Source organism: Galendromus occidentalis, unplaced genomic scaffold (assembly GCF_000255335.2).
Source record: "Galendromus occidentalis unplaced genomic scaffold, Mocc_1.1 scf7180000076476, whole genome shotgun sequence".
NCBI classification, from domain to species: Eukaryota; Metazoa; Arthropoda; class Arachnida; order Mesostigmata; family Phytoseiidae; genus Galendromus; species Galendromus occidentalis.
The window spans coordinates 3262-16724 of NW_003804465.1; the positions used below are offsets into that span (position 1 = coordinate 3262).

The 13463-nt window shown below is 52.4% G+C and overlaps 1 protein-coding gene across 1 annotated transcript in view; it reads right to left on the reverse strand.

Moving 5' to 3' along the window:
• Positions 1–6203: 6203 nt before the first annotated feature.
• LOC100909003 (insulin-like growth factor-binding protein complex acid labile subunit) overlaps positions 6204–13463 on the reverse strand; it is a 12617-nt gene continuing 5357 nt past the window's right edge. Inside the window, exons 4-5 of the mRNA XM_029113245.1 lie at positions 8207–9532; positions 6204–6817 (exon numbers count right to left, since the gene is read on the reverse strand). Coding sequence (XP_028969078.1) covers positions 6204–6817; positions 8207–9532 — 1940 coding nt within the window. The remainder of the gene's footprint in view (positions 6818–8206; positions 9533–13463) is intronic.

A 13463-nucleotide genomic window follows, 5' to 3' on the forward strand; every position in this document is an offset into this window, starting at 1 on the left:
CATTGTTGACATCTGCTGATGGTGAAAGCCAACCAGCGGCGGCCATCCACTCAGCCAGACAGAGAAGCAGTCGGCAATTAAAAGTTGTTGTCGTCTCCCTATTTTCCATGTCGCTACCTTCATCAAGAGCCGCCTCGAGCGCTTTGCGTTGTTCCGCGCTGTTCTCTACCCGCCCATGGGCCGCTCGATGCAGTCGGTGACGAAGCCTCGAATCAACCATACAACTAACCAACCAACCGACCGCCGACCAGCTGGCCAACAACGCGTTGGACCACGCCGGAAATCAGCATGGTGCGTCGCGCCTCCGCAAAAGCACAGGAGGATGGGATAGCTCGGGAGAAATTCGTGTGATTCCGTGGAGGATTTGAGTGACGTTTCTAAACCTGTTTGGCGAGGGGGTGCGGCTCGACCGTTACCGGTTTCCCTCGGGGTTCGCAATATTTAGTTTTCGAAATTCCGTCGAAACCGGATTTCGGATTCATTGTGAGGTCCCTCGTCCGGAGACCGTCTGTTTGGATTTTCCGGGCTCTCACCGTCGGCGAATGAGACACAACAATGACTTGACCAGGAAGTTTTCGAGTTTGAACACTTTGCTCCGGTAAACTTTTCCTTGCTCCTCAGACTCGCTCTACAGGTCAAATAGTAGCCTCAATGGATCGATTCTCCTGGTTTCCGAACTTTCGCCGGCGCTGTTTTCGATACCCATGCTTTTAGAGACCCCTAAAGCCCCTCTCACACTCTCCTTTCGGTGGCTCCTCCAACTCGCAAACAGTCACTCTCGGACAACACCCGAGTTCCGAGACGAAGCAGGAAATGAATTCTTTTTTCTCACCGATGTTGAACAGGCGAGGCCGCGGTCCCAACACAAGCCCAACATGGAGGAAAGCAGAAACTTCGTTCCGTGTTCCTTCATTTCCTAGAAAACTCCGTTCCTTTCCCAGGCGTGCTCAGTACTGATGACGTCATGAAGGCTCACAACAGGTTGGGAGAGAAGAATCGAATCAGGGCGGATATGAAGTTCGATCATTCGCTCCCGAATCGCTCTTGAAGATTGATCGAGTACCCGGCGTGAAATTTAGGAGTCTCGGGTCAGCTCAAGAAGCATCAGGGACTGTTCGAAGAGGCTTATGAAGGGGCGAGCAAATGAGAAAATGTTTCGTCGTTTTGGTCGGCACCGACCCTTGAATACTCCACAACGAGGCTCAGAGGACTCAGCGTCCCCCTCTCCCATATTGGATCGATCGGAACTTGAGTCTAGACAATATGAGCTTCACTGCTCGCTCCATCTCTGGTGATCGAAACGGAGTATATACGAGGGAGCAGCCGCAACGGTGGAGCGGCGGGAGCAGAGATCGGTGATCACGCGATGGGAAGAAGGAACAAGGGAAAACTGCCCTCAAAGTCACTTCCAGGCCTCCTCCCTCTGCATTAGCTATACAGCAGCGATTTCCCATTGTTCTTTGGTTCCGTTCCTCGGCCTCTCCTGCTCCGTCTTCCCCACCTGCATCTCCTGACTGCTGGCGGTAGGGTGGACCATCTAGACCTAGTGGGGAACGGAAAAAAATGGTGGGGGGAAGGAAAGGAGTCAAGCAAGCAGCACAGCGGCCCGTCTCTCTTCCTCTCTCCGACCCACGTCTCAATACATTAATCCTTATGAGGCCAACATCTGCTGCACCAGTCAACGTACTGGCTCTTGTTTTTTTGTTCATTTTTGGCCTGCTCATGAATAAAATCCCCACCGAAACGAGCCCTTGTTCCTTCGGTGCGGTGTTCTTAGTTATACGCGTAGTTAGTATTTCACGGTTGTATCTCCATCTGACTGAGGGTCTTTGGTTTTTCTGCGGAGGATAATTATCTCGCACTCCGCTTGACAACAGAGCCCATCCTCAGGATTGGGGTATCCCATACGATTGCGACGAAGGCCTATTGCTGAGATTATAATCTCGAATTGAGGGAATTCTCTTACTGGCCGACGAAAGTAGGGAACCCACTTGGTCGCATGATCGATTCATTGTGACGTAATCAGCGTAAGAGCGCTTCTCGAGCCATTTCAATCTATTGATGCCTCATATGATACGTACGTTCGGAGGGTCAGAGATCCGCGGATTTCCCTGGATCGAAGGGAGTGGGAGTCCCGCACGGCCTCCGGAATCCTCGGAGGTGGTAGTGAGAGGCCGCGCTTGGCGAGTTCCAGGGTCTCTGGTGTGATCGCAATGTAGGGGCCGTTATAGAGTTTCCCGTCCTAGCGATTTACGCAGAGGTCATCGAACTTGGCACTCTTGGGCCAGCGCACGATCAAGGCAACGACGAGTGACACGGTCTGAGTCCGTCCATCGCTGAGATCTTCCCACGAGGAAAGTAGCGAGTGAGGCTCAGAGAACAACTTGGAAGTAAAATTCGGACGATAGTAAATTCCAAAAGTTTCCGAAGGAGTTCCCGGGAAGAATATGGGGTTCGTGTTCGTCGAGTACGAAGCTTTCGAGAACAACATCGTAGATGTTTCGCTAACATCGTCCGAGAACCCAATGGTCTCCCCGAGGAGCTTCTTTACGAGCTTGAGAGGCTGCAGACAAAGCTTCACGTGTAAGCCACGTGAGCTATCGCTTTAGTGACCTCTTTTGACAGATGCACGGGTGTGACAAAGACGAATGAAACAATGCTCGTCCGACAATAAAGCCTGTCCGCTGCTCCGCGAGCAGACGGCAAGACGCTATCAGCCATTGGAGTGATTTGGAAAATTCCAAAGTTCCCCCGCCCGTATAAGCCCACCATTCGGTATCTGCTGCCACTCCACCTCTCTCCTCGGAGCGGTGCACAATAAGTGTTTGCTCGTCTTTGTTTTTTGTTGGTCCGTACGTGTGTTCCTGTGTTTGTAATATAGCCCCGGGGCAGGAGTGCGTTTGTTAGCTTTGCGAGGCGACTGAGCAAGCAGATACCGTCGATGTTCTCTCTCCGGCGCGCTGTCGGGTGGGGAGTCGAGCTTTACGTCGCTAATTTCCGTTCGCTCCCGGTTCCGACCGTGGCCGGATTTTTCGAAGAAGACAGCCGCCCTCGATCATGTCCATGGAATGTATCCACTCCATGAATAGCTTGGTCAGTAAGTGGACATGCAATTACAAAACTCGCGTCGATGTTGCCAAGCTCGAACTCACGTATTGATCTTATGACCGTATTCATATCATTCCATACCGCGACCCGCCGGACCGGAGGTCGGGAGAGATCGTCGCGACTTTTGGCGTCGATTTATGGCTTTGGAACATATTCACTCTCTCGGAGCAACTCGGAGCTCCGACCTTCGGATCCCAAGGACTTGAAATCACACGGGACAGATATCTTGCAGAGGCATGTATCGCGCCGCCTATGTTGTCGTTTCGTAGGCGATGCTCCGAGCATTGAAACGGATAGCGAAATCGGGGGAATCCCGAACGGGGTGGAGCACCCGTACCCCGTTTCGCTCCCGGAGAAAGCTCTTCGATATAGAGGGTCATGCACGAGGGGCACGGAAAGCGACGCTCGACTCGGAGGGGAACGAAAAGTGCGTCGATGCGGCGGCGCACGAGAGATGCGAGCAGTCGTAATGCATTTGGGATTGATGGAATCGTTTGACTATCTCTGCTGTCAGCCGGTTATTGATGGCGAGTGGTCGAGCGGGCCGCTTTTCCAACTGGGAGTTCCAGAGCGAATGGAATCTTGCGAAATCCCAACTTCCTTGGAGAGAACGATGATTCGGACAAGTTTTGAAATCGTCGTCAGAGCGGCGATGTCGTGATGTTCGCTGCTCGCGCTCTTTCGAGCGTGGTGTTCCGTGGGAGCATCCACCGCTCAAGGACTCCTTACCATTCGAGTTAGAATTTCCACGACAGACGACTGCGCGCAAAACTCCGACTCCTGGAACGAACGAACGAACGAACGAATGTAACGTATCTGAAACCCACTCAACATGGACGGTCGTGATGTTTTCCGAACTTTTGCTGCCTGAGAAAGAACACTCGGAGCGCAGAGGATAGCGAGTTGGAATCTACGAACGCGGAATGATTTTGAGTTCCGCTGCCTTCGAGATCTTGTTGTCTATCCGTCTCGTCGAATCGGAGATATCATCTCTCGGAGTAATATATTATTAGACTTCGGGAGCCGAATTCTTCGAGAATGGGTCGGGAATCGGCGCACGGAACGTCGCGCTTCGGAAGAAACGAAGAGCACGCGAACGAGATGAAGGTGATCAGGATCGATCTCTCTCGACCTCAGATTCCGCTGAGTGTGGAATTGCACGTATGTGAATTGCATGTAGCTCTTCTGCGACCGAGCGAAACGGCATTGATACAATTCCGGCACTCACCTGATTACGTGTTGAAGTCTTCCCCGTGGAGTCCCTTGGGCTCGAGCCATCCTATCTGTGAAAGAAGACCAAGTACCCGCTTGGAAAGCAGGAGATGTCGTCAGCAGGGAATGGCTATTTATTCTCTCGCTAGTGAGCAAACTCGGGCCTGTCTTCTCGGCTTCCGGCTGCTACTGCCGCTTTGGGTTCTCGGAAGATGTTCGCCAACTCTCCCTATCTCCCTCTCTCACTCGTCGAGGCATTTTTGCTGTAGTTAACTGTTTCTTATGACTGCAAGACTACTCTAATTATACTCAGCGGAAACACTACCCGTTCCATAGAGGCCGACACGACATTCTAGAGACGTTTGTTTCAGCAGAAGACTCCCGAAGTTTCCCAGAACCGCCGAATGTTCCCTTGGCCCGAGGCAAGTTTTCCCTCATGCAACGCAATCTTCATGGGACATTTAAAGCTCGAATTTCGGTGGGGTGACTTCGCTGCAAGGAAAATGACATCAGGTTCAAACCACAGAACATCGATCGTTTATTCCTCCCAGTCTTTTACAAAAATACAAGACAGGCTCTATTCATGTGTCCGATTTCGCAGCGTAGCTGTGCGGACCTGGTATGTACACAAATCTCCTTGAAAAAGATCTCTCCCAAACCTCAAACCCGCGAGGAGAGTCGACTTCGTCTAAAAGTTAAGTCGGGCTTCGAAGAGATTCATACATATCTTAGTTTTCACGGCTCCCGTTCTTACTTCTAAGGCGTCCTATCGAATCCTTGTCTGTGCTTCAAGGGTATTATAACACAGTAGAACACAACTACGGTGAACATTCTTTTCAATCATGGATGACCGAACCTCCAATGAAGTTGTCCGCTTAGATTCAAAGGAACCCGGACGCACGTTCCCTTTCGCCAACGAATTTCGATCCGGAGAATATCCGGTTGTCCACGGTGAGAAACGCTCTATCACACTTCGTTGAATCGAGGAAGCGGTTGGTGATCATGTACATATTCCTCATTCTACACACATCCCTATCGAAACCACCCACGCATCCCGAAAAGCTACGACCTTTTCGATAACAAATGCTGCCCGAAACTTTTTGATTTCAAATCATTCCCACTGCCCCGGGATAATCGAGGACATATTGAAGTAACAGATTCATCCCTTCCGAAAACAGGAACGAAAACAACATTTTTGAAAATGAGATCATCATACACGAAACGATGCCCGGAAAATTCACAAAAGACACCGCGAGCACTTGCTCGATCCCGGACAGTGTAGAGGCGTAGCCTTCCGCTGCCCTTCCTTCAAGATTCGAGCGCAACACAAGCAGTCGGGAATTCAACCCGAGGTCGATCTTACTCAAAAGCTTTAAGATTCAAACTCCGCTGCAAACATTCTTCCTTCGTCGTGGATCGTCGGGATCTCCTACTCAGGATGTGCAATTTACCTTCTTTGGTTTCTGATTCGTTGGAACGCTGAGGAAACCAATTGCGCCATGATAGGGTCCCCACTCTCCCCTCCCCTATCAAATATCTGCCCCCTTCCGCATCGAATATCTGCTCCCTCCCGTATCAAATAATTGTCCTTTCCCTGCCCTCATATCGCAGTAGTGTAATTCTATGTCGGACTCGACCAAGTGCTCGAAGCTGATACAGGATCGTAGTTGCCGCCGCTCTTTCTGTGTAATCAGGTCAATAGTGCGGACTATTGTGCCTCTCGTAATCCCTGCTGTGTTTTCTAGACCGATGCTGTCGGTTCCAAAGACCGGGATCAGCATACGTGTACGTTTGCAAAGAGTTTGAACGACCCGCTGATTTACTTATCATCTATCCTCATCCTTTGCCTTATCCTATCCTTATCATGTACAGTGTGTCTCGAGCTACTCGAAGTAGTAGCAGAACGGTGGGTTTACGTCCCTGTGCTCAGGCTGCGGAGGTCGCGCGTGCGATCGACTTTGCTGCTGCTGCTGCTGCTGCTGTTGGAGAGAAGTCCGGCTGTTATTCAAAGTAACGCGCCCCGGCTGTCTCGGAACGCTCGTGAAACCGTCGCCCCTCGTATCCGGTCGGCACAGGTCCAACAGATCCGGACCCTGCTGCACCAGGCGCACCGGCGGTCGGCGCTGCCCCGTTGACAGTTGACAAATGTAGACCCCAGCTCCGTCCTGCATGTCCGACAGCTGTTCCCGCGATTGCGTCGAGATCGGAAGCCGCGTCTGACCGTACAGGTATTCGTGGGAGGACTTTTCAAGTTGCTGTGCGCCCATCCATTCGGGAGTTGCTACTTGCTTGTGGTCCGACTGGGGTGATTTCGGCGAGAGCTTTTTCCGGCCACACGGAATTCTGTGCCGATGCTTCAAGCAGCAATATACGCTCACCGAGAGCGAGAATATCGACAACAAGGCGACGGCCGAAATTAGCAGCGCGAATCGTAGAGTTCGTGGCAATCCGTTGCATTCAAGTGAGTCCTCATGGGGCAACTCGTCTAGGTAGAGACCTGTAATCGAAAGAACGATTCCAATTCCGCGCATCTACGACTTGGCGCCGCCGGCAAGCTTGAATAATTAGACCCGACTGAGTATTCTCACAAGTCAGTGGAGTTTTCTCCAAGGGAGCTACCCGGATGTGTACGAGGAGGGAAACTTCCCGCGTGATCTCGACAAGAGTTTTTTTTTAAGTATGAGCACATTTTCTCATCGCGCTACAGACCGGACGATAACGGTCGAGTATTTTCGTCTCCGCGTGCTCCCAACATCCGGAATGGTGACAAACTTCGGATATTTGCATTCGCGGTCGCTTGTCGCGGGTTGTTGTAAGCAAGACGGGTTTTGTTTGAAGCCGAACGAAAGCCGGAACACGGAAAGGGAGAGAGGGGGCCTAGGGATCGCGGGGTGGCAATCGGCATGGATGGGGTTGGTTGTGGGCGCGTTCGTTCAGCGCTCGCTCGAACGTGTATGGCAGAGGTATGGGTATGACCCCGGTCGGATACTCGGGTTGCCCTTGATGAGACGAACATTAGAACCGCAGCGGAAGTTTGAGCCGTTCCCCCGCTGGTGCTGCGACACCAACGACCAAAACTACTGCTAGTATGCAAATCCGTCCGCAAATTGAGCAAACTTTTCAAAACATTGTCGCAGCAAGCGGCCAGCAATATGCTAGCCGACTAATTGGGCTGGGAGCTCCGGAACGAGAAATGTCACACAGGCAAGTCGGAGCCTGACACTCGCTTAGATAAATTCAACCCGAGCTTCCGCGCGAGAGCCCGCAGCGGGATTGAGCCTTTTTGACGGAAGTCGATGTTTAATGAATGTCCCCTCCTCCAGGTTCTATCGGCGCGAGCAGCATCCCGCTCGGTCGGTGCTCGCAGAAGCGAGCGAGTCGATATCGGGTAAATCAGAAGGGGTATTTGAACATCTCATCAATGAGATAAGCTTGGCAAATGATTCCATATTCCAAGGGAGGTCGCCACGTCGTGTATTCCTGGAGATCAGCCGAGCTCCACAACAGCGAACGGGCAAGCGAGAATGGGGATTGTCCACAATTTTCGGGCTGACCCTGTTATGCCTCTGCAAGACGAGCGTCCGGTCGGGGATCGAGGAATGGGAAACATTCAGGGGCCGCGCGCCTTGGGATCACGGGAAAGGAAGCCCATGAAGGTTTCCGTCGGGCTACAACAAGCTTGAGGGAGGGAAATCGGGGGAAGCGAGTCATTATGGAGGAGCCGGTGAATGACCGAAGACGGCTCCGATCGGGGAAGGAAGGAAAGTCAAATGACAGAGGAAATTCCGGGAGCTAACGGATATTGGGAGCTTCGAGAAATTTCAGGAGGCGGTGTGGGAAATATTTGAAATGTGTGAACTGAGGGTTGTGTTGCGAAGCTACAGACCTGCTAAATGAGAGGGTCCTGCGCACTTAATCCTTGTCGTCTCGTTGGCGAAAGGCGAACTGAGGCTAGAGTTGAAGCTGGCAGTTGAGAATGCGACAGCTGTAACACCTGCGACCTTGACAGGTGTTGCTTGCTGCTGCTGTCTGCGTTTGTTGAGCAGCCATCGCAAGGAGCAGTTGCAGACGAGCGGATTGTCCCGCAGGTCGAGCTCGATGAGATCGTCCCACGAAACGGCCGATAGTAAATCAACGGGAATGTGAGATAGGCCATTCCCGCGCAAATTAACGCTCCGGAGTCGCGACAGGGGTCTGAACGTTGCGGAATCGAGGCTCTTCAATCTAACGTTGCGCGAGAGGACGATGCTCTCGAGCTGTTGGTTGTCGATGAGCGCGTTCGAATCGACGCTGCGCAATTCGGTGGCACTTTCCACGCTCAGCGTTCGTAGGTGGCGCAAATGCTGGAATGCGCGCTCTTTCAAATTGCTCAGAGGATTCTGTCCCAGGTGGATTTCCTCCAATCGAGGAATATCCGAGAAACTCGTCGATGGTGTGTCCTTGAGATCGTTGTCTTCGAGTCGGAGGACCCGGAGACCGCCGAGGGCGCGCAGGGCGCCCGGCTGTATCGTCGTCAGCTTGCAGCCGTCAAGACGGAGTTCTTCCAGAGTTCGCAACGGAAGGAACGCCTCCGAAGAGACGAGCTTGATGTCGTTCCGACCCAAATCGAGAGCCGCCAGCTCGGCCAGGGGCCCGAACACGTTCGTCGGCACCGATGTGAGCTGGTTGTTGCGGAGACTCAGGACCCGCAGCTTCTTCCCACAGCCTCGGAAAGTGTCGGGGTCACGCAACGTTTTGATTCGGTTGTGTGAGAGATCGAGCCGCTGGAGCACGGTCAGCTCGCGGAAGGTTCCCGCGGGAATTTCGTCGATGTAGTTGTACGCGAGAAGGAGTTGTTCCAAATGGGACAATCCGTCGAGGGTGCCGTTGCTGAGTCCGGCGATCATGTTCTTGCTCAAATCTAGAATCTCCAGAGCGAGCAGCGACGCGAACGATCGCTGGTGGAGGTCCACCAGCTGGTTCTGAGAGAGGTCCAGGACCCGGAGCGATGAATAGTCGGAAAACGAAAACGAACGGCTCACTTGTTTGATGTTGTTGCCTCGTAAATTCAAACTGCGTAGCCGAGGATGCAACGTCCAAGGCACCATGTCCAGCTGGGCATTGAGGCATACCACGGCCAGCTCGTCATCGCGACACTCACATCTGCTGGGACACATGCGCGCGCCATACGATACGGCCGAAACCAAGATTGCGTTCCACACAAAAAACTGCACTGGAACTCGGCGGAATTTCAGGAACATACTTCTAGATGCGACACTCCCGTCTGTTCGCCTCTAAATCTGGATGCTCTCCGCCGCTTCGGTGCTCATCTGAAATTGACAGAAGCATCGCTTCGTTAGGAACGTTTTCAGTCATGCTTCCAACGAACTCGGATGAACGTGAACGAAGCTCTCGTAATTAGAATTCAGTCCGACTGTTTGAGGGATCCTACCCGAGGCCGAGGAACGTCGTGTTCCCAAATTCTTTCGGTCGGAGCCTCGCGGTAATAAATTATAGGAACTATCCGATGGCCACCAAGTCATTCCCTAGAATAATTCGTCGGGACAGGAGCTGGACGTTCTGGCTTTCTAACGATGGATAAAGTCGATTCCGTTCGTATTAACTTCTCCAAAAGCCTTGGGTTTCATTTTTCTCGCAATGCCTTATTATCTCTTCGTGTAGTGATGAGTTCACTTCAGTGTCCTTCCGGGTTTGGAGACGAGGCTCCGACTCGGTCCTCAGTGACAACGGCTAACATCGCCGATGTCGGATCAATCTGAGCGAGAGGAGCCACCGAGGAGCCGGCCGACTAGCCGACTGACGTTAGTCTGTTGACGACCGCGGGCACGTGACTGTCTAAAAGCGAGGGAGCAGCTGGGGAAACAGTCCCTCCCAGCGTCGAGTGGTCGTGCAAATTGGATCCGCCCCATTCCGCCAAGCGGAAATCCTCTGAGACTGGAGCATTCTCATGTCTCACTCAAGCCTTGAGATTGGGTAAGGGTGAGTACAACAAAGACTCCGTTGTCGAGACCGAGAGCCGCAGGACGACCGGAGCCAATCCAGCGTTTGGACGGCGCGGAGCTCATTTCTCGACCATGGGCTCTCGGAATCGTGGGAATTTCCGGTTACTGTTTGCGGATGTCGGGGCTTCCCGCTCCCATCAGCGAAGCGGAGATATCGTCGAAAATTCACCGTCGGCTAGAGCGTTCTATTCATTCCAAAAATCGAAACCGGCGTGGGAAGATCCATTGGAATGAGGAATTCTGTGAAGTTCACGTGGAGCTACAGACCACCGGCTCTCATGGACGCCCATTTTCGTTCCCCCCTAAATTCCATCACTGCTTACCTAGCGGATAGTAGCACCCCAGCACTCGTGAGACGATCTCATCAATTCCCTCGATATAGGGTCGACCGAAGAGGAGCGCGCGAGATTAACGACCAATTAATGGCCTCGCATGTTCGGCGGTCACCTTCCGCGATCCGAATCGAATCAAATCAGCCTGACTACACTTTTCCCCGCCCGGCGCGATCGGATAGGAAGTCCATCCCGATTCTCTGTTCGCTCGGAGCTCTCACGCGATCCTCGGACCAAATGCGTTTTCAGCGAAGGCTGTCTAGCCCAAGCATACAGTTCCCCGAGCTACAGCCTGTGTTCGATAAACCTTCTGAGAATTTGAATTGACTCCTCAGAAGAACACGAACAAGATACTTCTTGGACCAGAGGCATATGCGGCAGCGGAAGAGCTCCGCTATGCGGACTCAGGAGCTGATTCGCTGCTTGTTTTTCCAATTTGCGTACGATGTTTCGATAATGTATCGTTCCATGAGTTTCAGGAGTATCGTTCGGAGTTCTCGCATGGAGGAACGAGGGGTGCATAGGGAAATGGCTCACGAGATACACATCACCGAATATCCTAGCCGGATGAACATTCGAAATGGATCGCATCGGGAAAAATCAAGGGATTGAGCTCCGGGGTCTTCCGGTCGAATCTGTCGCTCTCTCAATTCGAGGTGGAATTGGTTGAATCCCCGACTCCCCATCCATCCCTGTGCGCCGGTGTCGGTGGGCACTGATCGTATATGTCTGACACCTTCGATTCCCTCGCAGTCAAAAGCAAAGACATGGAACAGAGCCCTACAACTAATTCGACCGGAACTGCGGCATCGAGCAATCTCCAGTCGGCGATTTAGTCTCCGGTGAATATGGACCCAAAGAGTAAGCTGTCTGGGCTCCCTCTTCCTGTGGCGAGTTTCCCGAAAGCACAGAGGAAATCACATCGAGCCATTCAAGACGAAGAAGGTAATGCGACCCGGGCACTTCGTCAGCTGCCTCCCTTCGGCGTCTATTATAAACCACTGTCTATGAATATAATATATCCTCGTTCTGACGACCATCGCATCGGCATCGTCTCCAGACGCTACCCAGTTATCTAACGCATGACTGGGCGATCACGGCATGAATGGAACTAGGTAGGTACATATGGTAGTGAATAAGTGATAAGACACGAAATTATGGATAGAATATCCTACACTGTTCATGGAGCGCGGGGAAGTAGAACTATTTATTCTGCGGCTTGGTGGTTTTCCCTTAATCGGGAGCGCCGTTGATCAGATCCTAGTTCGGTCACCCTATCTTTCTCCTCGATTCCGCGATCGAGCCATCATCTCGTTCTGAGCTATAGAGCCAGGTCACTTGGACGCTATGATTTTTTCTCCCTTAATCAGCGATTTCCTCCCCAGAATCACCGCCGAGGTCCACATGTCCGTCCCGAGAGCTGTGCTCAGGTAGCAACTTGATGTATAAGAGATGTGCCGATAAGTTTATCGATGCGCGGGAGAGGCTCCCATAACAATAATCGATCGCAGCTCCTTCTGAGGGTAGATACGTCTTGGGAAATGGGCGTCTGGTGATGGCTCCGCCGTCGCTGAACGACCGGAGATGAACACGGGAAAATAAACCACCCGATGCACATTCGTTGACACCACTTTTGCTCTTCCGAAATCTTCCTCAAATCCCACCTAAAGAGGCAATTCGAATCTTGGACCCGGACTTCTGGTCAGGGGCTCCATCTTCGGTGACCCGAAAAACGGCCTCTGAAGTCCGCCTGGAGGAGATGGGCACCTGGCGAGCCGTCTCTCATTTTCCTCGGAAAGCAAGATCGTATCTGTATAATCATTTTTCAATCCAAACAAAACATCCCAGCTGGCTGCCTCATTCGAATCATTTACTCGTCGTGAGAATCAGCGTCAATGAGGTGAACGCATTGCATCAAGAAGTCACAAAGCCGCAGGATTCCGAAAACTAGACGCGTCGTCGCTTGTTCACCTCGGAAACGACACCATGAGGGTATCAGGGTGAACCTGGTCCTTACTGAACGGAATTTCGCCCCTCAGCGGTCATGAGAAACTTGTGACGTTGTCCAACTTGTCGAGGTTGTTCGGCTTCTTTTCTTCAAGTTTCCGTTCCTCGAAGACTCCCGCGCTCTTCTCCTCCAGACTCATTCCCTTAAGCCAGCCAGGGAACTATACGCGGGGTTCGACAGCTTCGTCCCGGATGTACGACCCTCCTCGTAGCTGAGTCGTCTGGTTCGTACCCAGGAGCTCTATCGGGTTCATCTGAGCCCATCGCCCCTCTAAGGCGGTCGCATAGGAGATCTGGGAGATGCCGAACGCGGAGTGCGAAGAGTCAGGTCTTCCGAACTCCTATCCGCTTGAGTTCCCGTTGCAAGTCGTGAGCGCCTCGAATCACTGTCAAGTCGTCTCAAGGCTTCTCGTATGCATGAAAACATGGGGAATCCCTTTCGAGCGACGATTCCTGGGGGCTCTCGGGGGAAGGGGAGTTATGGCAGGAGCCTCACTGACGATCCAAGTATGAAATTTCCTCAGTCGTCATTCTGAAATTCTCATCAGCGTTCCCCCCGAGGGGTCTGGAAACCCTCTCGAAGCTGCTCCAGTTCACCACAATTACTCGTAGGCTTGAAGTCGCTGTCGGAGGATCAAATATTGACGCAGCGTTCGAGTCGATGATATCCTCGATCGAGTTCCGGCACCATTTCTCAGCGAACGCTCCGCTTTCAAGAATATTCCCTAGGAACTTGCTCCCATCGAGTCGTTGTCCCGCGGACGAGGGTCCTCCCGAAATTTTCGGACCAGTTCCTTCAAGC